The 25,064-nt window shown below is 37.4% G+C and overlaps 1 protein-coding gene across 4 annotated transcripts in view; it reads left to right on the top strand.

Moving 5' to 3' along the window:
• Window positions 1-1,590: 1,590 nt before the first annotated feature.
• Window positions 1,591-25,064, top strand: part of slc44a1b (solute carrier family 44 member 1b) — a 46,487-nt gene continuing 23,013 nt past the window's right edge. Inside the window, exons 1-4 of one of the 4 annotated variants that reach the window (XM_022672097.2) lie at window positions 1,591-1,792; window positions 6,125-6,214; window positions 9,050-9,192; window positions 19,729-19,865. In XM_022672097.2, coding sequence (XP_022527818.2) covers window positions 1,733-1,792; window positions 6,125-6,214; window positions 9,050-9,192; window positions 19,729-19,865 — 430 coding nt within the window. In that variant the 5' untranslated portion in view covers window positions 1,591-1,732. Of the gene's footprint in view, window positions 1,793-1,833; window positions 4,338-6,124; window positions 6,215-9,049; window positions 9,193-19,728; window positions 19,866-25,064 lie in introns of those variants that run through there. The other 3 variants (XM_015600804.3, XM_022672098.2, XM_007228033.4) reach the window with 3 other exon arrangements.

Consider the following 25,064-nt stretch of genomic DNA (forward strand, 5'->3'; position numbering starts at 1 on the left):
TTTGAGTGTGTATTTACAACAGAATAGAGTCATAAGCTTCAGGCTTTCTCATCAGCAATTTTTTCAGCAGTGTATTTTCCTTACCAGGCAAACCCTTCCTAAAACCACATCAGCAAAACTTTCACCTAGATTTGTGACTGTTTATTATTACAAAAGCTGGATTTAAAATTGCTGAGGTAAAAAGGAAAAATGAAAAAACTGTCCAGCAAGGTAAGAAGTTGATCTCTGACCTCACATTTGTGAACATTTCTGACTCAGTAAGTTCTTCTAGATCAAAACAATGCAAACCATACCATGCTAAATTACTTTGGGTACCACTGTTTTTTTTTATTAGTGTATTTATTCTTTAAGTACGAAGAAGCTTTTTAAAGATATTGCTAATAAATTAAAACTAAAATACCTGATAGGCCAATATTTTCGGTATCTGGGGTGTGTCGCTACAAGATAAAAAAAATAAATTTTCTATACAATTCCACTACTTTTAAGCTGTGCTAGAAAATCTAACTTTTGCCACTAATCTGCCTTGGTTGATTGAGCTCAGAGAAGATGGTGGCATTTCTGGATGTTGATATATGGCTTCATCTTTGCATGATGCATGATTTCTGGATTGCACAGCAAACTGTGTTCAAAGACAGGGGTTTCTGGATGTTACTAAGCCCAAAGATCACCAGCATTCAACAGTGACTGCCTAGTCCTTGCACAATTTTTTTTTCAAAATGATTTTGCTGATATTATGTACTGCAGATGATGGCATATCAAAAGGCTTCACAATTTTACATAATTGATGTTTTTCGACAGATTGACATTTCTGAGAGTGTCTGCCTCTCTAAAATGCCCTTTTATGTATATTTAGTTGCGAATTGCTCTTATTGCAGGTGTTTTTTATTACAACCACTTACTTTCGCTGCTGGCGTTTCAACATTGAATTAATGTTGATGTTATGGTTAAATTAATGTTGGATTTGGTGTTGATTTTGAATAAAAAATAGCTCACATTTGAGATGCTCAAAATTGTATGGAAAAGGAGACAAAACTGTATGCAATGAAGAAAAAAATAACCATTTTATTTTTATTCTTTTTCTGATTATACATTTCTGAGAAGTAGGAACTGTAAAACTACATACAAAAAAAAAACTGCAATTATACTGATAGCTTGCTTTTAATAAATAAAATAAAAATACTATCTGACTGTGGAACAGTCTACAGTTCACCAATAAGACTTTTTAAAGCAAATACAATGTTCTTATTCTTCAGGCTGATCAGTAAATCTGCTGTTTAGCAAGAGTGTCCCAGAACCTTTGTTAGGTGTATATGTGTGTTTAGGAGTTACAACTCATTACACAGAATACATCCACATGCCTACTGTGAGGTAGACAATAAAGACAGTCGGATTCATGAGGTCATTCCAACAAACCCCTGTTGTGTTGTAGGTGACTGCCATCTAGTGGACCAAGAAATGAACATCACGTCCAATCAGACGCTTCATTTGTTTACTCCAGCTGTTTACAGTAGAGTAAATTGGGTGGGATCTATTCACCAGCCTGTATCCCCCGCCCTCCTCTCTCTCTTACACACTCTTACACACACACACTTTCTCTCTCACACACACACACAATGCTCACCCTCTCCCTGGTACAACAGTGAACAATAGAACAATGGCTCCCTTCTGTATCGCAGCTTGGCAGCTCCGTGCTGTGGCTGTATTACACACGTAATGCTGCACAGTGCAGAAGATGAGCGAGCAGAGAAGGTCAACATCAAGCTCCTTCCCGCCAAGGTCCAGGTGGAGAAAGGTGGATTAACTACTTTGATGACTCACGGAAATTCAGATAAGTTGCAAGACAGTGGTTCAAGGCTAAAATAGAAAATCCATAATATTAGATTAGTAAAAAATCCTTGTCTTTTAAAGCTTTTTTGTGATTAGTGGATAAAATGCAGAAGCTGTCATGTTGTAAGTGGTGATTAGTGTAGTTTAGTTACACCAAAACTAGTAGTGTAACAGAGTAACAGTGTTAAAGATGGTTTATGGTGTATTTGATGGAGGAATATATTCCTGTGTTAAATAATACAGAAAAAAGCTGTGCAGGATGTCTGTACTTTATTTTTTAAGATATTATAGAAATACATTCATTGTCCACCTAATGACGTATTATTTGAACCAGGTTATTCAGGTAATGCACTGACTGAGCTAATGAGGGTAATGATGAAGGTCTATTCGTGTATTTAACCACACAAAATTATTGATAGGAACAAATCCTTTCAAAAAGGTGGAGCCCGTTTGGAAGATTTGGGTGTTTAAATAAACAGTAGACAATGATGCTTAGCTAATGGAAAGAGAAGATGACTGACCAGCACCCTTTAAATATCTAAGCTATTTTTTTATTTTTTATTTTGTAGCTATGTGAATGCAGACAGTGTTTTTAGTACGTTTTTTTGTATTAAGTATATTAAGGCTAGATTTATTATACATTACGTGCTGTACATAGCACGAGTACTCACGAGACAATTTAAACGAAAAAAAAAACATATATTAATAAATTCATTGTTCAAATAAATTCAAATGCATTTGAATCATATTTTTGACGATTGTAAATAAATCTGTCATAAACGTGCAAATAAATGTGTAATATAAAAAATAAGCCCTACAAAAACCATCAACCTCAATGATTGAGTGCTGCGCGCGGTGGTTCATGGGTAGTGTAGTTTTTACATCGCCCGCTCAGCGCTAACTGCTTTGATAAGAACTCAGTTCTAAAACTACAACTCAAAAAAGCTTGCGAGACAAGCTTAAGAAAACACACAAAAAAACTACATTGAAAACGATGCCTGTTATTAATTGATCCGAACTGGTTAGTTGTTTCGAAATATCGGTGTACAGTTTAGTCGGGGTTATTTGCTTTTTTGTGGAAATGTGCTGTAACGATTAAAAATACAAAAAAAAATGTATTCTAAATTTATTATACTTATTATATCAATTACCTTATATTTATTTCGCCTTCTGACTGGCACATGCTCTAATACGGTGCTTTTAGCCCTTTCGATATAAAAAGCGGTACAAAAAAGAAGCCTCAATGACCGCACAGTGTGTCATGGGAAATGTAGTTTTTAAGCACGCCCACTCAGCGCTTACTGTACTGACAGAACTCACTTCTAGAACTACAACTAAAAATCAAATGCGAGCCAACCTCAGCAGAACAGACAGAAAGAAATGACAGCAAAACCGGTCCATATTATTAAATGAATCGGAGTTGTTTATTTCATTCAGCTTTTAAAATATTTGTGTACCGCTCACAGAAAAACAAGTGTGTCGAGTTGTGCTGTGGTAATACAAAAATACTAAATAATATGCACTATTAAAACAAAAAAAAAGCAGCCTTAATGATTGAGTGGTGCGCCCTCCGTTCTTCATGGGTAGTGTAGTTTTTACCACGCCCACTCAGCGCTAACTGCAATGATAGAGCTCGCTTCTGGAACTACAAATCAAAACAGCTTGCGAGACAAGTAAATAATTCGACATTGAAAACGATGCCTATTATTAAAATTTTAAAATATCAGTGTGCGATATAATATGCGATATTAGGTGCATGCCCCGGTGCTTTTATCCTATCGAAATAATACGCGCTAAAAAAAAAACAAAATAGGAGCCACGATGATAGAGCGATGCGCCCTTCGTGCTTCATGGGTATTGTAGTTTTTACCACGCCCACTCAGCGCTAACTGCAATGATAAGAGCTCGCTTCTGGAACTACAAATCAAAAAAAGGTTGGGAGCCAAGCTTAGGAAAACACAAGAAAGCGAAATGACGGTGAAAACGGTGCGTGTTATTAGTTGATCCGGGCTGGTTAGTTGTTTGGTATGTTTTTCAGGTTTCGTAATAAAGGTATACCGCTCACAGCAAAGGGATGAAGCGGTTTGCTCGGGTTTAGCCGCCACACCGAGACGGAGGTTCAAACTTGGCGGCCTCCGCCGATGTCCCACCATTCCGTGTGGGCTGTCAGTCGGCAGCTCGCGGTGTGAGTGGATGATGCGGCCCAGCCTGTTCCTTTTCCGGTTACACCTGCTCCGATCCTCCAGGAAGTGCAGCGCCATAAACCCTAAAGTAATAATCCCTCTTCCCCCCGGAGCGCGCAGAGCCGCTGTTTAGCATGTCGCGGGACCGGGGCAGGCTGTACGCGCGAGCTCTCTGATGGAGATATCGTCGTAGCGCGCGAGGGCACGCGATTCATGCACTGTCAGCACCGTCAACTCCCTGCAAGTTGGGGTTATTGTTTTTCTCTCCTGCTGTAGCCTTTAGGTCTTTGCGGATCGCCTGCAATGGGATGCTGCGGTAGCACGGAGGTAAGCGACCCGCCTCCTCCGCCCTCCGCGAGCCTGCCTTTAATCAAACGAGCTCGGGACTGGAAGAATGCGTGGCATAAGCGTGTAATCCGTGTTGTTTATGTTCTCTCGCTGCCTCCCCACCGTGTCTAGTATCCATATGCATGGATCTGATCCAGCCCTACAGGCTTTAGTTTGGGTTGTGTATCTGTAGCTGTGTGTGTGTACCTATGCTGCTACTGCTGGATGCTGTGGCTGTTGTTTTTGTAGCGCACCGATGCGCGAAATACGCACCCATGCGCAAAATGCGCACCCAGCTATCTATCTGCCCATAAACCTGGGCTAAGCGCGCGCCGAGGCTGCGGGGATTTGCACTGTCTGGGAACAGCAGGGATAAAGCAGAGCATACGTGCTTAGTGCATGTCACTCACACACACACACTCATGCACATACACGCTAGCTGGCTAGCCAGGTAGTAGAGGTGAGTAATCCAGGTCTAGAAAGTAAAAAACCCAAACCAGGTTTTTCAAGTGCCTGGGCTGCTAGGCAGTTGAAACAAAATCCTGGGATGCATTTTTATCTTTTGGACCTGGATTACTCACTTTTTATGTTCTATTTCAGCTGTAAAAGTAAAGAATTTAGCTATGACATTTATAAAGCATGCCAAATTTTTTATCCCATTTTCTCCCCAATGCAACACCCACCACTCCCTGTATCACATGATGCCCCAACACCAGGATGGTGGAGACTAGCACATGCCTCCTCCGATACACGTGAAGTCAGCCACCACCTCTTTTCGAACATTGCCGAGTAACCAGCATGCTCGGAGGAAAGAGCATGGACTCTGTTTCGATACATCAGCTCACAGATGCCTTGTGCTGCGGACATCACCCTTTTGGAGTGATGTGGGGAGAGAGTGCCATCTACCCACCCAGAGAGAACAAGGCCAACAGTGGCAGCGCTTAGACTAATGAAAAAGAAATAACAAAAGAAAAAAGAAAATTAGGATGTAAGAAACAACAAAGAATCTAACTCTTATGTGTTGTTTACTATATTTAGTGTAGGAATGTTGTAACTTGTATAATTTAAACATAGGCCTGCCACAATAAATACTTTGTTGGGCGATATACTGTCCTAGAAAATATTGCAATTTAAGACTTTACGTCAATGATTTAATGATAATAATCAAAATTGCCTAATAATGCAATGAAATTGAGAATTTAGATATTAAAACGTTTTACAATATCCTACATAAATAGTCACAAAAACACATAAATAGTCAACAAGCAAGTTAATGGGCACATTTTCCTAAGTAAACACAATGGGCAATACTGATATGAGCAACATAATTGGCTGTATATTGTATAAAAGCTGATTCCCTTTATTATTGTGACAAGGCATTATAAGATATCTGATCGCATTGTGAAAAAATGTTCTTATTGTATCGACTCTTTAATATGCATATCGAGGATATCACCATTAGTACTTAATTGACACTGACCCAGTTGTACAGACCGTAAACAAAAAATCCTGTTTAATTGAATGATGTTCAGCAAAAACTGAATAAAAATCACAATTAATTGCATTAGAGAGTGTTTAAATAGCATGGTTGGTTCCTCTCTCTCCATACATGCCATGGTGTATAATTGTGAATACATATTAATTCACTGAAGACTGAAGCTATCTGTGTGTTATGCTGTTGTGACTAAGAGTGATTTAATACAAAGGAAAGGTTCTGATATAAGGATGTGCTGTGTAAACTACCAAAATAATGTGACTCGGATGACATTGCATTTTTTGCCTTTTAGAGGGCAAAACGAGAATGGAAACCCTTGGAGGACCGAAGCTGCACAGATTTGCCATGGTTTCTCCTATTCACCCTCTTCTGCATAGGGATGGTAAGCTAAACCTGCACTGCTTGTGGTTGTACTAACCTGAAGTAGCAGTGCTGCTCAGTGTTGACTGCAGCACCTCTGGTCCCCTAGTCTTAGTCATATTCAAGATAATGACATTTTAACGTGTGCTTTTGCATGCATATCAAGTGTGGAATTTGAAATTGTTGATTCAACAGCATTATATTAAAGGGCTCATATCTATCAATCTGTATTTTTTCTTCAGCTTATCTCAATTAATGACATTGGTGTGGTTTAGGTACTGAAGGCAGTCCCCTTTATCCTTTAATATATCGTATTATATCAGTCAGTGCAGCAAAAGTCATGCAACACAGTATTTATTCCTGTCTCGTGACATGTGACATGTCTGTGTATAAAGACCAATGAGGTTTTTGATAATATGAGGCTTTTAATACATATTGGTTGTAATCTATACCTTTTATTATTGAAAAGTTAAATTTAGGGAAAGACCATGTTAGATAATTTTAATCGTTATATAATCATGGGGGTTTTATATGTGCCTCATTGTACATTGCTTTTCATAACTTACATGTAAGTACAGTCATTAATAAATAGTCACTTAAGAATTATTGATATTCCACATCCTCTCTGCATTCTCTACAGAGTGGTTACTGCTATGCATGCTGTTTTAATGGATTGCTGTCTATACATGTTGTAAACATTCCTTTACCACAGCCTCTTTACCGGTTTATAATTTATTGAAAGACCATCAAATTTAATTTTAATATTTTCTACTGTTCAGTTGTAGTAGTTAGGATTTATGTGAAAAATAAAACAACATTTAGATTGTTTTACTGTCACTGCTCTGTCATGTAATACTTTTAGAATTAGATAGATTCGGAGTTAGGTTAAATGTGGAAGGGTTATGGTTTATTATGTTAAATATGGGAGGGTTAATAATGAAGCCTATTTTAATAAAAAATCATTCATGGCACATTTTTAAATATATATGTCTTATTTAAAACATTGATGCTCTTAGAGTCCTAGTATCTTTAGTTAGAGAAATAAGTCAAGTATTTAGTTCTGTTTTTATTTTATTGCTATTGCATTTTTATTAGAGTAAAATGTGACAGTTCTTGCCCTGTTTGTGATTAAGCATGTTAATGATTGTACCTATAAATTTATTAAAATATTTTGTACACTTTTTGTGCTTTAGCACAGTGCTAAGGACAAGTTATTATGAATGTGGCAGAGAAAGCAGGATAGCACAACACTGAAGAGAGGTTAGCTAGATGTTATCGTCTCTACTTGATGGAAGCTTTCTAAGTACACTATATGATGTTAAAAAAAAACACTGGTACTGCTGCTAACTAGTTAACGATATGCTTAACTAATCTAGCTAGATGTTTAACTACTCTAACTAATGTTAGCTGGATGGCAACTACTCTAACATATGTTAGATAGATGCTAATTACTGTAGTTTAAGTTAACTAGATGTCTTACTACACTAGCTGATGTTAACTTTATATTAAGTACTTTAGCTAATGTTAACTAAATGTTTAACTACTGTAGCTGATGTTAGCTAGATGGAAAGTGCTCTAACATATCTTTGATAGATGCTAACTACTGTAGCTGATGTTAGCTAGATGTTTAACAACTCGAGCTGATGTTATCTAGATGAAAACTACTCTAACATTTGTTATATTGAAGCTAACTACTTTAACTAATGTTATCTAGATGGAAACTATTCTATGTTCGATAGATGCAAACAGCTTCAAGTTGGTGTTAGCTAGATGTTAAACATGCTGGCTGATGTTTACTAGTAGTAATCTTCTCTAAATGGTGATAGCTAGATGTTGACTACTCTAGCTGGTGTTAGCCTGATATTGACTACTCTAGCTGATGTTAGCTAGATGTTGACTACTCTAGCTGGTGTTAGCCTGATATTGACTACTCTAGCTGATGTTAGCCAAATGTTTAACTACTCTAGCTGATGTTAGCCAGATGTTTTACTACACTAGCTGATGTTAGCTATTTTTTATCTACTCTAGCTGATGTCAGCAGGATGTTAACTACTCTAGCTGATGTTTGCTAGATGTAAAAAGGACCGCTTGAGAGCATTCAGTACTGCACTGGGCAGACATTTTAGCTTTTTGGATTCTATGAAGTGGCAGCCTCTGGTACTAATTTAGCACTAAAACCTTATCTTTGAATAATAAATAAACCTGTTTATAAAATGTAAAATATAATATTCTTCTTTCAAACTGTGCTACTAGATAGTTTTCCTCAGGATCAGTATTGTCATATTAAAAAGAAAGCCTACAGCCCACGTTAATTTTGACTGATTTTTTCCCCGTTCATTACTTGCTACACATAGTTAAATATCAAAATTAGTCAAAGCCATTTTACAAGTTTGTATTTTGGGTGCATTTACCAGTATAGTACCCCTCACTGATAGTATGTATATAGAGTGCCCTTAATTATATGTGTAGTAAACATAGAGACAGGTATAAATATAAATTAATTGATTAATTTGTTGCCACTTTATGCACTGCTAAAAAAATCCAACTCAAGATCAGCTGATCATCCAGAAAAAAACATACTCTATGCTGGTGAAGAGCTAGTTAAAAAGCTAACCTCCCAGCATAAGGTATGTATTTCTTGATGACCAGCTGTTCTTGAGCTGGATTGTTTAGCAGGAATGAAACACACAATACAAATTCATAAACACAAATTCTGTAATAAGTGATGTATTGCAGCAAAGACATAAATGCATAATCATGTGTTTTAATATCAAGAATTAGATTAAGGCCAGCTGGGTTGAGATTTTTTCTAGAGTGTTGTTCTTGATAATGCTGACTGTAAGTTTGCTTTACTCAGGGTGCAATCTGTGGGTACACCATAGTGACGGGTGGAGCAGCACGGCTGGTGTTTGGATATGACAGTTACGGGAACACCTGTGGCCAGCTCAATGAGGCCATCGAAGGGGTCAGGCTGAGCGGCCTGGACCATCGGGACAGAAAGTGAGTCAGCGTTCTCTCTCCCGTTATTTTCTCCTCTCTACATTTTCTGCTTTCTTGAGCATTCGCTCTCAGCACTGGGGCAAGGGCACGGGCCGTGCAGGGAAACGTCTCTGTGCTCTGCGATTATCACATCAGTGCACATGTCGGGCAGCTGCGGCTTCACCTTTAGATGCCGGAGACCTGGCAGAAGCACACTGAGGCCTTAATAATTCAGAAAGACCCTGAAGGAGGCCACTGTCACATTAATGCCTGACAGCCGGTGGGGGCAATGACACATATTTCAGGTCCTTTCATTTGCATCAATGTCAGATTGCTCCTTCGATGAGCTAAAGTGTGCTTGCCTCTTCTCCGCTTTGCCAGGAGTTTGTAGAAGTGACTTGGCAGAAGCAGAGTAATTTATTAGCGGAGCTTTCACTGGTGATGTGAGTTCTTTAACAGCTTAATAAACATTTAGGTGTGGTTCCTCTTTTAGAAAGACAGCTGTGTTCGATTGGGCATAGATCTAGTCTTTGGTTGTGCTGGCACTGCTTCAGCAAAGTTTTTTTTGTTAATTAGTAGGGGGGGTCACGATTCTCTAAATCCTCGATTCGATTTTATTTCCGACTTTAGGGTCACGATTTGATTCTCGATTTTATTTTTTTTTTTTTTACAGCAGAGAGGCCTATGCCAGTTTTAGATTAGTCTATGGTCAGTCATTGGTTTGATTAATCAAATTTACAATATCTTATTTCAAAAGTGGGCTTGATATAAGTGATGCAAAGTGATACAAGTGATCTGTAATACACCACATTCGGCACTAATGGTCAAATGTAAATAATTTATTTAAGATATATATGTAATGCCATCTAGTGGCTTTTTTGGTAGCAGCAGTGTGCACTATTAAAACAGCAATGTGCAACATAAAATAAATAATAAAAAAATACAGGAACAGTCATGTACAAAGTAATAGAACAGTTAGAGCCTTAACAAACTGAACTCTATCCTACTATAACAGTTAAACATGAAAAATAAGACTCGGTCCCTGAGAATGACAAGTTTTTCTTTTCTTTAACAAAGATATATTATTAACTTTATCTAAGAAAAAGATGCTCCTTAAGGTACCAAAACTATTAACATATTTGAGGCTAGACAAAACAACTGTTATTTTTATATTTTTAAGTTTTTCTTTAAGAAGATAAGAATGTCCACATTCTCTGGAGAAAGGGCTGCTCTTTGAGCAGTCACAATGTCTGTGATGTCGGCTACAGTGTGCTGCGCCATTCGCGTAGTGCGCTGCACCATTTGCGTAACGTGCTGCACCATTTGCATAGCGTGCTGTGCCATTTGCGTAGCTTTAAAGGGAGGGATCGTCAATCATCTTTTTGACATCGAGGGTCGAGACCATGACATAATTTTAATCAATTTCGATAAAATATCGAAATCGTGACACCCCTATTAATTAGAAAAAAGTCTTGACAGGAATGCTTATTTTAATATTTACAGTAACAAGAAAAATATGTAAGCCCTTGGGAATTTTATGGTTTTCTTTTCTGCATCAGAAAATGTGATATGGTCTTTGTCCAAGTCAAGGATATTGAGAAGTATAATGTGACTAAAATAGTAAAATAAAATGTGATCTTGCAGGTTTTTATCAAACACACTCATTCTTGGAGTCACATGAAGTCAATAGTTGGTAGCTCTGTCATAATCCTTGGACATCTCATGTATACATCTCTTTTCAAGTCAGTCCATAGCTTTTGAGATCTGGGCTCTGACTTGCCCACGCTATAAGGCAGATTTCATTTTTCTTAAGCCATTCTCTTGTGGACCTGCCGTGATAACCCAGCAGCACTTGTGAGCACTTAAATGTTGAAATTACATAGAAGGCCCATCCCTACTAGTAGTTGTGCTAGGTTACCTAGCTAACCGTAGCTAAAGCTAAGTGCAGACATAGCCAGCTTGCCTTCTGTCTTGTAGTCTTTCTGGGGATTAAACTGTCTCCATCTATCAAACATACAATTGCCACTGTTTAGCATCTTATTGTTTGTTGCAGATTCTGTTTCAGTTCTCTTGCTCTCTTTAAAGGCTTTTATTGTGTTTCATACCTGGAAACCCGGGATGTGGAAATAAGACTGGGGAAGGAGCAGTTGTCGGGATCAGAGGCTAAAACACTGTTTTACTCTGAGATGCGTTGTGTTGAATGTTTCCCTAATATTTAATAATACATTCTGATAATGTTATAAGTTATTACAAAAAATATGATACATCTTAGTCCTTTAAGTAGTATTAAATATGGGAGTATCCTTCCTTTTTTTCTCATTATATTTTTTCTGTTTTGTAAGAAACATATGTTCAGTTTTGTTTATTCAGGTATATTACTTTAATCTCTGTATTTTTAAATGAAGATCAAATGTTTGTATCTTTAAAGAGACAGTGGTGGCTCAGTGGTTAGATATTGATGACAGGGTTGTGGTTTAATACCTAGCTAGGCTCATAACCCTCACCCTCGCCCGGGCACTGCAGCAATGGCTGCCCACCGCTCCGGGCATGTGTGCTTACAGTATCACTGTGTGTGTCTTCTGAGTGAACTCACTGATGTGTATGTGTGTGTTCACTGCACACATGGGTTAAAGGCGAAGGCCAAATTCCATCTGTGCCCAGTAGAAGTATGGTAAATAAGGTTTATAATGTTGTCTTGTCTAAAAATAATATTTTCACATGACTCTAGGTATTTTTGTCTGGGTCTTCTTTGTTATAATGTCATAAATTTGCTTTTGAATATGTCTTTTTTTGCATTTTGTAAAAAAACTCAAGCCTTGAGCCAGTACAATATGACTTGTGGTAGTAGAATGGTGTCATCCCATATTAGAAAGAGTATCAGTCTATGCTGTCCCCTGTAGTGCACCAGCCGTTCATTCATATTAGCAGTAGTCAGCAGGGTAAGACACCCAAGTTTATCCTTAATGACTTTCATTCTGCACTTTTTGCTTTTACTTTGCTGACTCACACAACCAAAATCACGCAGGCCAAATCAAGCTTGCCATTCAGGTTTATGAATGTCATCTTTTATACTGAATCATGCGTTCTGTGCAGCTCAGCATGGCCTCTGGGTCCTCTGGGTTTTCCTGACTCACTCCTTAATTACCACATTATGTGGCAATTATGTGTATCGTTAGAGAAGTATAATAGCTGACCGAGGACCTGCACTATTAAAATAAAGTGAACCTGCAGATTCTGCTGCCTTGAGCTGACTGGATTAAGAGTGGTCTGAGGATAGATTAGATTCAGTCTGGAATCGTTTACTGGCGTGGGGACCATGGTTTAGTTATTATGATATTAATATAACTGAAGGCAGCTGTGAACTTGCCAGTTAATTTCTGCGGTAGCTGGGTGACAAAGTACACAGCTTGTATGAAAAGCACTTAGCATTTTTAACACCCTCTTCCGCACGTATTTAGAGCCCATAGTTTGCCACTGCTCACTGAAGTTCACAAGAATTAGCTGCTACATTTTAATGGACTTTTTGTCATTATTTTCTAGCTGTACTTTACAAGAGTAGGATTAGTTATGGCCCCACAGTTATATTATGATGATAATCATGCCACAATTAGTGTTGGAAGATCTGGGCAAAATACATATCACAATATATTTTTAAATTTTGGTTAATTTGATATAACCCAGTATCAGAAAGAACAATATCAAAAATATAAAAGATGTCCACAATGTATGTTTGTATATTCAAGTAATAAAATAGAATTTGTCATGATGAAAATTATTGTGCCTTTCAATAAAGGAGAACTTTAAAGGAGAACTCTGGTGTAAAATTGACTTTGGGTGTAGTAAAACATAATAAAAAGTATTTACCTTTGTTGAATAGCCCACTTCTGCTCTCCTACAGCTTCTTGAGGTGCCCAGCACCCTTTACAATGAGCGTATCGGGGCATATTTTGCCCCAATAAATCACTTTTTACACCATTATCCAGGGTCAAAGTAGCTCCACACCTCCTTGCTAGAATCCGGAGAGCCTGGACAGTCAATTTTACACTGGAGTTCTTTTTTAAATATTGTAAATGTTTATTCAAATATATTACCATTATTTTCTATTGCAACATGTATGTATTGATATTGAGTTTTTGTCAAGTCTTTTTCACAATATTTGTGATATTTTAAGTACTGATATATATATGGGGTGAACATTGATATCTCAGTATATTTTATTGTTTCCATTTGTGATACATTATAGACAAATGGTATAAAAAATGTATATCTTTATTGAGACACAGAATCAGTATTGTAATGTGATATCATTTTTGTGGGAAGTGCATTGTGATATCTTCTAGTAAGATGCCCTGTGATTCCAACCAGATACAAAACATGCCCATGCAAGTGTAAATGTACCCATTTTAAAAAGCTAATGGATAAAGGTGAAAAACGTGGCTGGTGATCAAGCTATAATTTTGACTGGTGCCTCAACTCTATTTGTGCTAAAGACTCAACAAAAATTGATTTCTGTGAGGCTGAGAAGATTTTTGGACTTAAGGAATAAAAGTGTAATATGGAGATAAACAAGGAATACATACAAAATTATATATATAAGCTCAGAGGGAGAACAATTGGCCCTGATCCCTCCGGGTGGGTAGATGGCGCTCTCTCCCCACATCAGTAGAGGGTGATGTCCACGGCACAGGGCAACTGTGAGGTGATGTATTGAAACCGAGTCAATGCGCTTTCCACCCTGATGCTACTCAGCAGTGCTGAATCAGCAGCAGCTCAAAAAGAAGCGGTGGCTGAGTTGACATGTATCGGAGGAAGCATGCGTTAGTCTTCACCCTCCTGGTGTGTTGGGGCATCACTAGTGATAGGGGGAGTCCTAATAAGTGGGATGGGTAATTGGTTGTGCTAAATTGGGGAAAAAATGGGAACAAAATTAGAAATAAAATTATATAAAATAAAAAATACTAAAAATTGGAAAATGCATTTTAACTCTTTTAAAACTGTATTGTAGCATCACTGGGTACCTCCAGTGTAGAGATCTGCACTCCCGCGGGAGAATATGTTGCGGCACGGGACAGAACAGAGGGGAGGAGGTTACTTGAGCACCTGTCCGTTTGGGTCTTAGTGCCCCTACTGGCCACAAAAACACGCGGGGGTGGATCCCGCGCAAACCTCTACTCCAGTGCAGCCTAATGAAAGCTTTTATTGTTTGTATTAAACTAGCTTGTTTTCAGTTTTACACCATTAAATGTTATGATGAAACTGGCTCTGATCAGAAGACCAAGAGTAACCTCTGCTTTACAGGATAGGTCTTACGAATTACCAGCTTTAGAAACTGCAAGTTAACAGCACCACAGATAAAAGCACCTAAAGTGAGCTGGTCTTCTGCCTTCCTGAGCCACTGTTATTGATGCTGGGTTCTGATAGTGCCGATAACGAGCTAAGAGTGGCCAATCAGACCCACTGCTGAAGGGGGTGGCTGAGTGAGTGACAGCTCACCAAGGCGAACGCAAATACCTGATGTAGGACTCCACTGAGCTGACAGCTGCCACTGGATTCAATCAGGGTCTGCACAGCTGTCAGTTCACGCTATCTCCTGCACTCTCTGTGGAGCTGCTGATTGCCTGGCATGAAATAACTGTGTGCTGGTCATCCGATTTCTGTTTCATTGTCATGGCAGTCGGCACTGCTTGTTGTTAAAGGCGATAGGTGGTAACCCTTCCCGTGGTAAACACTGGAGTTGTAATTGTTGGTCATTGGATCAGCTGAGAGAGAAAGCTGAATGGTTAAGGGTATTATCTGGTCAAAGTTCATTTGGTTTATATAGATTACAGTACCTTCATTCATCCTGCTCTTAATGCTGTTCACTGTCACTGTAATACCCTGCCCACCTTACTTTTGTCACAAAGGCCTTCAGAAGCAGAAGCAGTGTCAAATATTAGCAACATATTTTTTTTATTATATCACCTTAAGACACATGAATACAAATCTCTCTATCACTAAGTAAGAAATTCCATATTTGTGTTTATAGGGAGAAGAGGAGCTATTATATTATTTATTTGATATTTTTATGCATTTCTGGGGTAAAAACACAAGTCACGACAGTTACATTAAAGTTTGTGGGTTTTGAAATTGGTCTTTTTCCAGCTTTGTTTTGATTATACTAGATTTTCTTTTAAAAGAGGACACTGCACCTACAACAGTGTTGAAGGTTCATAGTTGGTCAGTTCTGTGTACTGAAATAAATCATACAGTTTGACATCTGCAGTGTTCCCTTATATTTTAAAAATGGCATTCTGCTATATTATAAGAAGGCAGGCTTAAGAATTAAGTAAACCGATTGTCTGCTGGACCTGCATTATATCTTTTCTGTCCATCACTAAACTGTAATTGCATTAACTGAATGTTTACTGTTAGAACAATACACTTACTAGACAACTTGGAAAATTCTGCTTAACGTCTGTGCTGTAAGCTCAGTGAAGGCAGTCTGAGACACATTCGGTATGGGGAAAGGAGGCAGGTCTACAAAATTAGTTGTCGAGTCTGGCTCTGCCCTTGTTCTCTAATGTGTAGACATTAATTGCAAATTGAACAAAATGCTAGGCTTTCATAATTAGCACAAACTGCAGTCCAGTCTTAATATGTACCAGTTTTGGTGCTGGGCGGTATGACCAAAAATGCTAAATTCTGATGGTATATCACAGTATTATTAGGGTTCAAGCACCGAAGGTGCGTAGAACCCTATTGTTTTTGCTAAGATTTTTCTTCTTATTATTATTATTATTAGGGTTCAAGCACCGAAGGTGCGTAGAACCCTATTGTTTTTGCTAAGATTTTTCTTCTTCTTCTTCTTCTTATTATTATTATTCTTTTTCTCCTGTAAAAACAGTTGTGCAGCCTAAACCGTAAGTCATAGAGAAATGAAACTTGGTAGGTAGATGTAGGATCAGTGCATCTCGGTGGACAACAAAAATGGCACCGATTGGTCAAGTGGTGGCGCTATAAACAAGGAAATTCATTTTTCACAATTTTCTCAATAACTAAAAAACCATAAGACCTACATTCAAAATTCTTTTTTTGATGGATTCCTTGGGTCAATACCAACAACTTTCCAATTTGGACCATGCACTTCCGTCTATATAGATTTTGTGCTAATTTGCATAATATGCAAAACCTACTTTTGCAAACTAGTCCTAGGAATTTTGACCAATCCTGGCATGTTTGGTATCAAAACACTCGTGAGAGCATGCGCTTCAATATTCATTAAGAAAAAGTTGAAATATGTAAACAATATGGCCGCCATATGCAAATTAGTCCTTCCGGATATATGCCCCATTCACTTCAAGAGGTAAATTTGGAGCACTGTTTCTCAGCAACCGTGCAACCTAGCAAGTTGAAACTTTGCATGCAGAATCTATCATACAGCCTCTAAAGGATGTTCAAAGGGCAACTTAATCAATCAACATGGCTGAACACCATCAGCCAATCAGCATTCAGCAGACATTTTGGCAGGCTGAATGTTGCCCAATCTGGATGATATTTGGCAGTTATGTTCAGGTGGAGACACTGTAGTGACCTGCAAAGTGCTGAAACAATCCGCCCACTGGGGGGCGCTGTTCCAAAAAAACGAGTATATGTCAATCATGCTGTACTATTTTGACATCTAATTGTTTTTGCCATATTTAGTACAGTGGCTCTGACAAATTTCTCAATACAACTATGTTTAAAAAGTGCTTTGTTCATTCATAATTGCTAATTGTTTGAAAATAGCTATATTGAAACTACTCTCTGGATATTTGGCCTATCACCTCCATTTCAGTCTTGCTGCACACTGTAGAGTCTCTAGGTAAATGTTCATTAAAAACATTTGTGAAAATTTCACATACAATACTCTCCAGGCATCAAGCAATCTGTGCGTCCTTGGAATTTCTAACCTAAATTGCTGTAACTCTGCAGTATTTGCTGTAATCTCACAATGTTAAAGACCTCTGTATAATATCACTCTGATGAAGCGCCATTTAATACAGAACTAGATTAAGAATAACTTGACATTACATGTCATATCAGAACATTCACTCCTTTGTGCCTCTTCTCAACATTAATAACAGGTGAAAGACTTTTGATCATTTTAAATGTGACAGAATGTCTCCAATTGTGTTAGACCTTCTTACACATCACCATCCTATGCTCTAGTAGGCACCATTGTGCTAGTTGGTGCTTGATGAAGCGCCATTTAATTCAGAACTAGATTTATAATAACTTCGTAATTACATGTCATATCAGAACATTCACTCCTTTGTGTTAATTTAAACTTGTTTGGTAAAACATTTCAGCTTGTTCTGCAAAGGTTCAAAGGTCAATCTGAATACCACTTTGTGAACATTCTGGTTGAAGCCACCTGATCAATACCAATAACATGTAGACACCTTTTGACTAGTTCTAACTCACTTAATGAATATCCTACAAAGTTCACTAGATTTACATGTGAATTTAAGCACTGATCAGGTTGAAAGGCCTCTGCTCAACATTAATAACAGGTGAAAAACTTGATAATTTCTAAATGTGACAGGGCATCTCCAATCATATTAGACCTTCTTACACATCACCATTCAATGCTCCAGTAGGCACCATTGTGCAAGTTGGTGCTTGAACCCGATGATTGCCGCTTGCGGCTATATTTTATTATTATTATTATTATTATTATTATTATTATTATTATTATTATTTATAATTTTTGCATGGCTGGGCTTAAATGTATGTTTGTAACTTACTGTACCTTTAGGAGTATATATAAATACTCCTAAATATATATAAAAAGGCTTTGATTACTATTGGGTTTACTTTGGCAACAATATATGAAGAAATTTAGACTTCATTAGCAGAAAAACAAGTGAAGAATTTAAACAATAGACCTTAAAAAGAGATACGCAACAACTTTAACATGTCTTCCTTTACAAAACTAAATATCTTAAAAAGTCTCATAACAACTATAAATGGACCTAAAATTCTCAAAATTATTCAAGGAAATATTTCTCAAATGTTTTATTGCATAAGTTAGACACGAGTTTAATATCAATTTAAAATATAATATTATTATTAAAGCCATTAGAAGCATTAAAGTAATTAAGCAGCTGTGTATTAGTTTATCACAGTTCCCTTGGTTCTTCAGTTAAAAAATACATTTAGTTCAGCGTGCATTAAAATGATTCTATAAGCTATAGTATTAATATATTTGAAAGGGCTATAGTTACTCATATTGCAAGGAGCAGCAGCAGAAGCTCCAGGAGTTTTGTTCTCATGTTTTTCCAGACAGAAGACCATGAGGCTCCACCAGAGCTAAGCTGTCGTTATTGCAGTGTGTTAGCTTGTTATGCTAACTGGTGTTAGCTAGCCAGCTCTGCTTAGTGTGCTTCTTTGGTGGTGCTGTTCTAAACAGCGCTCCACAGTGCCTCTAATGGTGTGCCGGTATGTGAAAAATGCATATATCCTGTATGAACCGGTATACCGCCAGCACTAACCAGTTGTAATTCTGCCAATTGAAACTAAACTTTTTGGGTAGTTGTTGGATTTCTCAGTTGCTGTCTCTCATTCTAAATGAGATATAATATGAGATAAATATAAATCTCAAGTAAGATTTTTCATTTGTTGGTGTGAGAATTATTCAGACAGCAGGTCAGTGGATGTCAGGTACAGGTTTTAGTGAGGCTGCCGTGTTTTTAGACAAGCCTGAGAGGACACGATGGGTCTGTGGGCGGAATGCTCCATCTCTTCTTAACCACATATCAAACCTCTTCGGCACAGCCGTGTTGACAGCCCTCTTTTAGCTTTCAAGCTTTCTCTCTTACTCTCGTTTGCTCGTTCTGTGCAATCGCATGTGTCTTCAGCTTCTGACAGGCTGCTTTTGTGCTGAGTATACAGGACAATAGGCTTTACGGCTCTGTGTGGGCGCGGTGCCCACTCCACAGCTTATGAAAGACCACGGCAAGGCCATGGTCACGATGGAGAGGTTGGCTAGAAACAAGCCAAGTGTAGAAACAAGCCTTCGCTTCACCTCTCTGCCAAAAAAACTGGGGTGAGCCAGCACTCCTGGGATGAAAATATGTGCTGCCTGGTGTCGATTTTTATCACACAGTGCTGAAGGCTGTATTCCACGCTCTATTTTGGTATCTGATCTGTGCAGCTGAGATGAATGATTCTCATCAGCTTGAAAAGCTTTCTGTTGCCGTTTTGAATTTTATCGTCTTGAAATTCTAGAACCTCCATGGTTCTGTTTTGTTGGTAACAAAAGCCAATTAGATGCTCAGACTAGATACTGTGTGGCTGATTAGATACTGTATACACTGCATTTTGAATGGAAATTTTCCTTTTAAAGGTAAATAAAGTCTAGGACTAGGCTTAATACCTGTCTGAGAAACTGTCCCTATATGTTATGCAGTAATGCTACGATAGTGGGAGACTAAAGAGTGTTCCCACATACAGCTTTTACAGTTTAAGTGGTTAAATATTGTATATTTATATTATATAAATCAAAAATCTTAATTTGTTTGATCTGTTGTTTTACAGATATGTATTCTTCCTGGATCCCTGCAACATAGACCTTGTTCAGAGGAAGATTAAGTCCATGGCCCTGTGTGTATCACTGTGTCCCACTGAGGAGATGAGGACATATGCAGACTTACGACGCTTCGCCATGAGTAACAGTGAGTCACATACTTCTCAGCGGAAGCCCAACAATTCCCTGAATACCAGCCCAACCCAGAGTCCCAAAGCAGACATTGGGATGCGCATACTGAGTCAGTTACAACATTCAATCAGCTCAGACTACAGCATTACTTGAAATTGTATTTTTTGTTTACAGTAAACATAGGAAATATATATAGGTAGATAGCTATATACTAATAAATCTAAAAATATATATATATATATAATTGGAGATTTTTTTTATTTCAGTAATTCAGTTCAAAATGTGAATTCTATATATTATATTAATGTATTACACACATATCAATCGGTACTTTTGGCAGTGTGAGCAGTTTCCCAAGTTCTGCTGGAAAATGAAATCGACACCTCCATAAAAGTTGTCAGCAAAGGAAACACTAGATTGTATGAAGTGCATGAAGTACTGTAAGATTTTCAAAAAATTAGATTATCATTGAAAAGTTTTTCAGTAATTCAGTTCAGAATGTGAATTGTATATATTATATAGATGTATTACACACAAAGTGTTCTACTTTAATTGTTTATTTATTTTATTGTTGATTATTATGGCTTACAGCCAACAGAAACCCACAAATCTGTGTCTCAGAAAATTTGAAAATTATATAAGACCAATTAGTACTTTTGGCAGTATTCCAAGTCCTGCTGGAAAATGAAATCCACATCTCATAAAAGTTGTCAGCAGAGGGAAGCATGAAGTGCTTTAAGCTGCACTGACTTTAGACTTGATAATAAAACACAGTGGATCAACACCAGCAGATGACATATCTCTCCAAACCATCACTGATCATCAGTAAATTTTACATTTCATTTGTAAATCAAGAAACCAGAGTCTGGAGGAAGAGTGGAGAGAGACACAGTTCAAGCTGCTTGAGGTCTAGTGTCTAGTCTAGTTTCCACAATCAGTGATGGTTTGGAGAGTCATGTCATCTGCTGGTGTTGATCCACTGTGTTTTATCAAGTTTAAAGTAAGCGCAGTGTTTTCCCCAAAAATCTTACAGCACTTAATGCTTCCCTCTCTTGACAACTTTTATGGAGATGCGGATTTCATTTTCCAGCAGGACTTGGCACACTGCCCACATTGCCAAAAGTATATAGACATTTTAGGTTTTCAATGGTTGTAAGCCATAATCATCAACAATAAAAGAAATAAACGCTTAAAATAGATCACTCTTTGTGTAATATATCTATATAATAAATGTGTTTCACATTATAAACTGAATTACTGAAATAAAGTACCTTTCCAATGACATTCTATTTTTTGAGTGCACTAGTACAGAGTATGGCTGTACATTATTATGAGAGTATTATGATAAGATATCCTAGTCAAAAGAATGCAGGGGTTCACAGTACCCACAGAACTGTGGTGCCTACACCGTAAAGGCTGAGGGACTGTCAGGAATACAGTGCCCCAGTGTATTTCAGTTAGCACACTGTGTCAGCTTTTTTGGACTGGTAACACTCCTGTATATGGAAGAAGATGCTCCACTGAGCATTAAAAAGATTCAAACCATTTCAAATATTGCTGCAGTGGATTCTGACATGGAGGCACACCAACCAATAGAAAGGAAGAACGATTGGCATAGGCAGAAGGTGGAAAGTTGGTGCAGTGTATTCTTTATTGGTGCAGTAGGATGCCAGATTAGCAGAATGTAAAGTTGTTGTGCTGCAGCTTGCCTTTGTGCATCTTAAAAAAATCTGTAAAATTTCTGTTTGATGTCCTGCTTCTTTGAAATAGTCCAAATAGCTTGTTTCCGACTGGATTTTAAACTGTGCAAACTCTTCCCCCCGCCATACACACATTATATGCACAAGTAGTGATGGGCGATATGACAAAATTTTTGATGAATCACTACGTTTAACTTATTATATCGACAATGCGTTTTTAGCCATAGTAACAAGAACACTGACCCAACTGAACATTTTATTACAGTTAATGAATAAAAATAGATAAAAAACACTATTATGAATGAAAGAGCAATTAATCTACTTTTATGTTAATTTAATCCACTTTTGCATTTTGTCTGTGTCAAAAACAATGCGTTAAGTATTGTGTCTTGTAAAAATTATTTTTCCTCATATGTGAGCATCTACTGCTCTGTCCTCGCATTGTCTAGTGTGTTGTCACCCTAGTAAATTCATCATTGTAAAATATAAATAAATCCATGTATTAAAATATTTTGTTTTGCAATACTGTATCGATTAAAATAAACTTAGTATTGATTCTTAATTACTAATTCATATATAAAGGTTGCTGGCAGACAGTGGTTCATTTAATGTTGTATTTAAACCCCTCCCACTAGATATAGCAGTGTTGTACTCTCATTAGTTCTGATGGCATAAAAAAGTAACATTTTCATTTATTCAGATTAAATAAATAAGATATATAGTGTTAAAACACACTAAGTTCTCCTAAAATTTGATGTAAACAATCACGATATATTGCCTTGCTTACAGTATTGCAATATATTGAATCGTAACTCCTGTGTTGTGATGCATACCCTATATCAAGTTCTTGCCAATACACAGTTCTGGCCTATTGTAAACACAAGAAAGCTGTACAATAGGAAAGGATATTTAATTAAGAAACATGAACGCATCTGCTCACACGTTAAATATAACATATTAGGTTGGTGTTTTCTTTAAAGTCCTATATGTTGAATTTTAAAGTAATCATGAAGTTTAAAAGCATTGGTATGTATCAAACAATTAAACAAAATAATTGATGTATAAAACGATTAATTAGATTTAATAAGATTTTTTTGCATACAAATTCCCAGGCTAATCATGCCTTCCTAAAGATCCCTAAACATTTGGCAAATGAAAAGAAGTAGTTAAGACAGAGTAATTTTTACCAAAAAATAAAAATATATATATTTTAGACTGATTTAGGTCAAAAATACTTTATGGTTTTAGCTTTACACATTTGTGATGTGTATCAGTATTACGAAATTGTTCGCTAAGCTGAAATGTATGCAGTATAAAATGATTGAGTGTTTGGTAGGTTCACAATCTGAGTTTAGGATAGACATGTTATGAACTTCAGATTCACTCTACTGATAAAGAAAAAGAACTTTACCTGTCTTCATAGTGAGTTGTGTGTGTGTGTGGTGGGGGGGAGGTATGGCTGACACCCAGGCTGGACAGTTAAAGACTGGACAAACATAGTCTGGTGCGATGAATCTCAATTTCTACTGAAGCTCACAGATGGTAGGGTCAGAATTTGGTGTCAACAGCATGAATCTTCCCAACCTGCTTGTGTTTACAGTCCAGGCTTGTGGAGGTGCTGTAGTGATATGTGGAGGGCTTTCCTGGCACAATTTGGGAGCATTAACTGTCAATCATTGGTTGAAAGCTACAGCGTATTTGAGTTTAAACATCAGGACTACAATTTACCCATCTTCCAGTCTGATAATACAACATATCAAGGGTGTAAGAAATAAAACCCTAGACGTTTGTTTTATTATTTTACATGTTAAGGTTGGATGTAGACAGTGTTGCATTTTATGTTGTGTGTTTAAGACCCACCCTACAAGTAGCAGCATTGTCTTTGTTAGATCCCTCTGTAGAGATTGAAGTAAACTTTTTTTTCTCAGATTTAATAAAAATAATAGTCAGTATATATATATATATATATATATATATATATATATATATATATATATATATATATATATATATATATATACTGACTATTATTTTTATTAAATCTGAGAAAAAAAGTTCATTTCAATCTCAAGCAAGGTGATATGTTGCGATAAAAAAAAAATATATATATATATATTTTTAATCGCAACATATCACCTTGCTTACAGTATCGCAATATATTATGATATATTGAATCGTGACCCTGTATTGTAAGTGTACATTACGCAGCCAATTGACAGCCCTAATTGTCTCAAAAACTGGTTTCATGAATGCAAATAATGAGTTAATGCTCTTCCATGGCCTTTCAGTTCCCAGCTGGTGGATCAGAATTTAATAGAACACATGTGTGATGTGGTAGAACAGAGGATTTGAAGCATGAAAGAGCAGGAGTTATGTGATCCATCATGCCAACATAGACCAGAATCTCAGAGGAATCGTTGTAACATCTTGTGCAATCCATGCCATGAAGACAGCAGCAAAAGTAGGCCCTACCCAGTATTAGTATAGTCTCCCTAATAAATAAAGTGCTCAGTGAGAGTAGATTTATTTTAAAAGAAGACACAATGGTGGCAAATCTTCTACAGTTAGTCCCATTTGGGGACCCATTCAGAGTGCAAATATATATAAAAACTTTAGTAATGAATATGGTGTTCCCTGGAGATCAGCCTACATTTAGCTGCGGGGCAAGGACATTGCTGCAGGTCACCATCACAGATGCCACCATCACGTCACGGCTGTGAATCGTTCCCTGCAGTTTGGTCCACTGGCGAAACAAAGACTGTTCTCATGAGAGCAGTGGTGACCCTAGCATATTGTCTTCCATCACACTGTATCTCCATTCAGGGGCGTGTACTCACTCCCGTTCTCAGCACCTAAAGGACACATAGACACACACACACACGCACAGGAGTGTGCTGACTGAACAAAGACTCTATTGACCCTATCTCCTTCAGCAAGTCTGTTGTTTACAGTCCAGTGGTTCAGCGCTGTTTGTCCACTCCGTGGTCTGCAGACTCTGACACAGGCTCTCCACTGGCACCGAGACTGACATGATTGATGTGTTTGTTTCTGTAGAAGAGAATCATACTGCTATTCTTCTCAATTCATTTGTATTGATTGGGGTCAGCAGGCACTTAATCTTGGTTTTTAACGAGAGATGCACTGAATATTTGGCAACTGTAAATATTCATCTTAAAAAAATAGCAAAAAAAGCACTTAATTTGTTCAGCCAAATAAGTGAAATGACTAAATGACTCATACAGAAAAATAACTCATTTATGTTAGGTCATATTGTAGTGTTTAATTGTAGGATTTGTTTTATTAGCACTGACAGCACTTCACAGGATTCCAAGATACAAAAAAACACAGCCAAGAAGTTGTCAGAATTTGAGTTAGCTAGCTAATGCCTTCAACAGACTGGGAGCGAAGTTTTGAACGAACTTTTACCTTGTTGTTCACAATTAGTGGTCAGCAGTACTAGGGCTGTGTATCGAAATTTGATACCAAAAAGGTACTACCAAGTACCGAAAGGTCTA

This window comes from Astyanax mexicanus, chromosome 2 (genome assembly GCF_023375975.1).
Source record: "Astyanax mexicanus isolate ESR-SI-001 chromosome 2, AstMex3_surface, whole genome shotgun sequence".
Taxonomy (NCBI): domain Eukaryota; kingdom Metazoa; phylum Chordata; class Actinopteri; order Characiformes; family Acestrorhamphidae; genus Astyanax; species Astyanax mexicanus.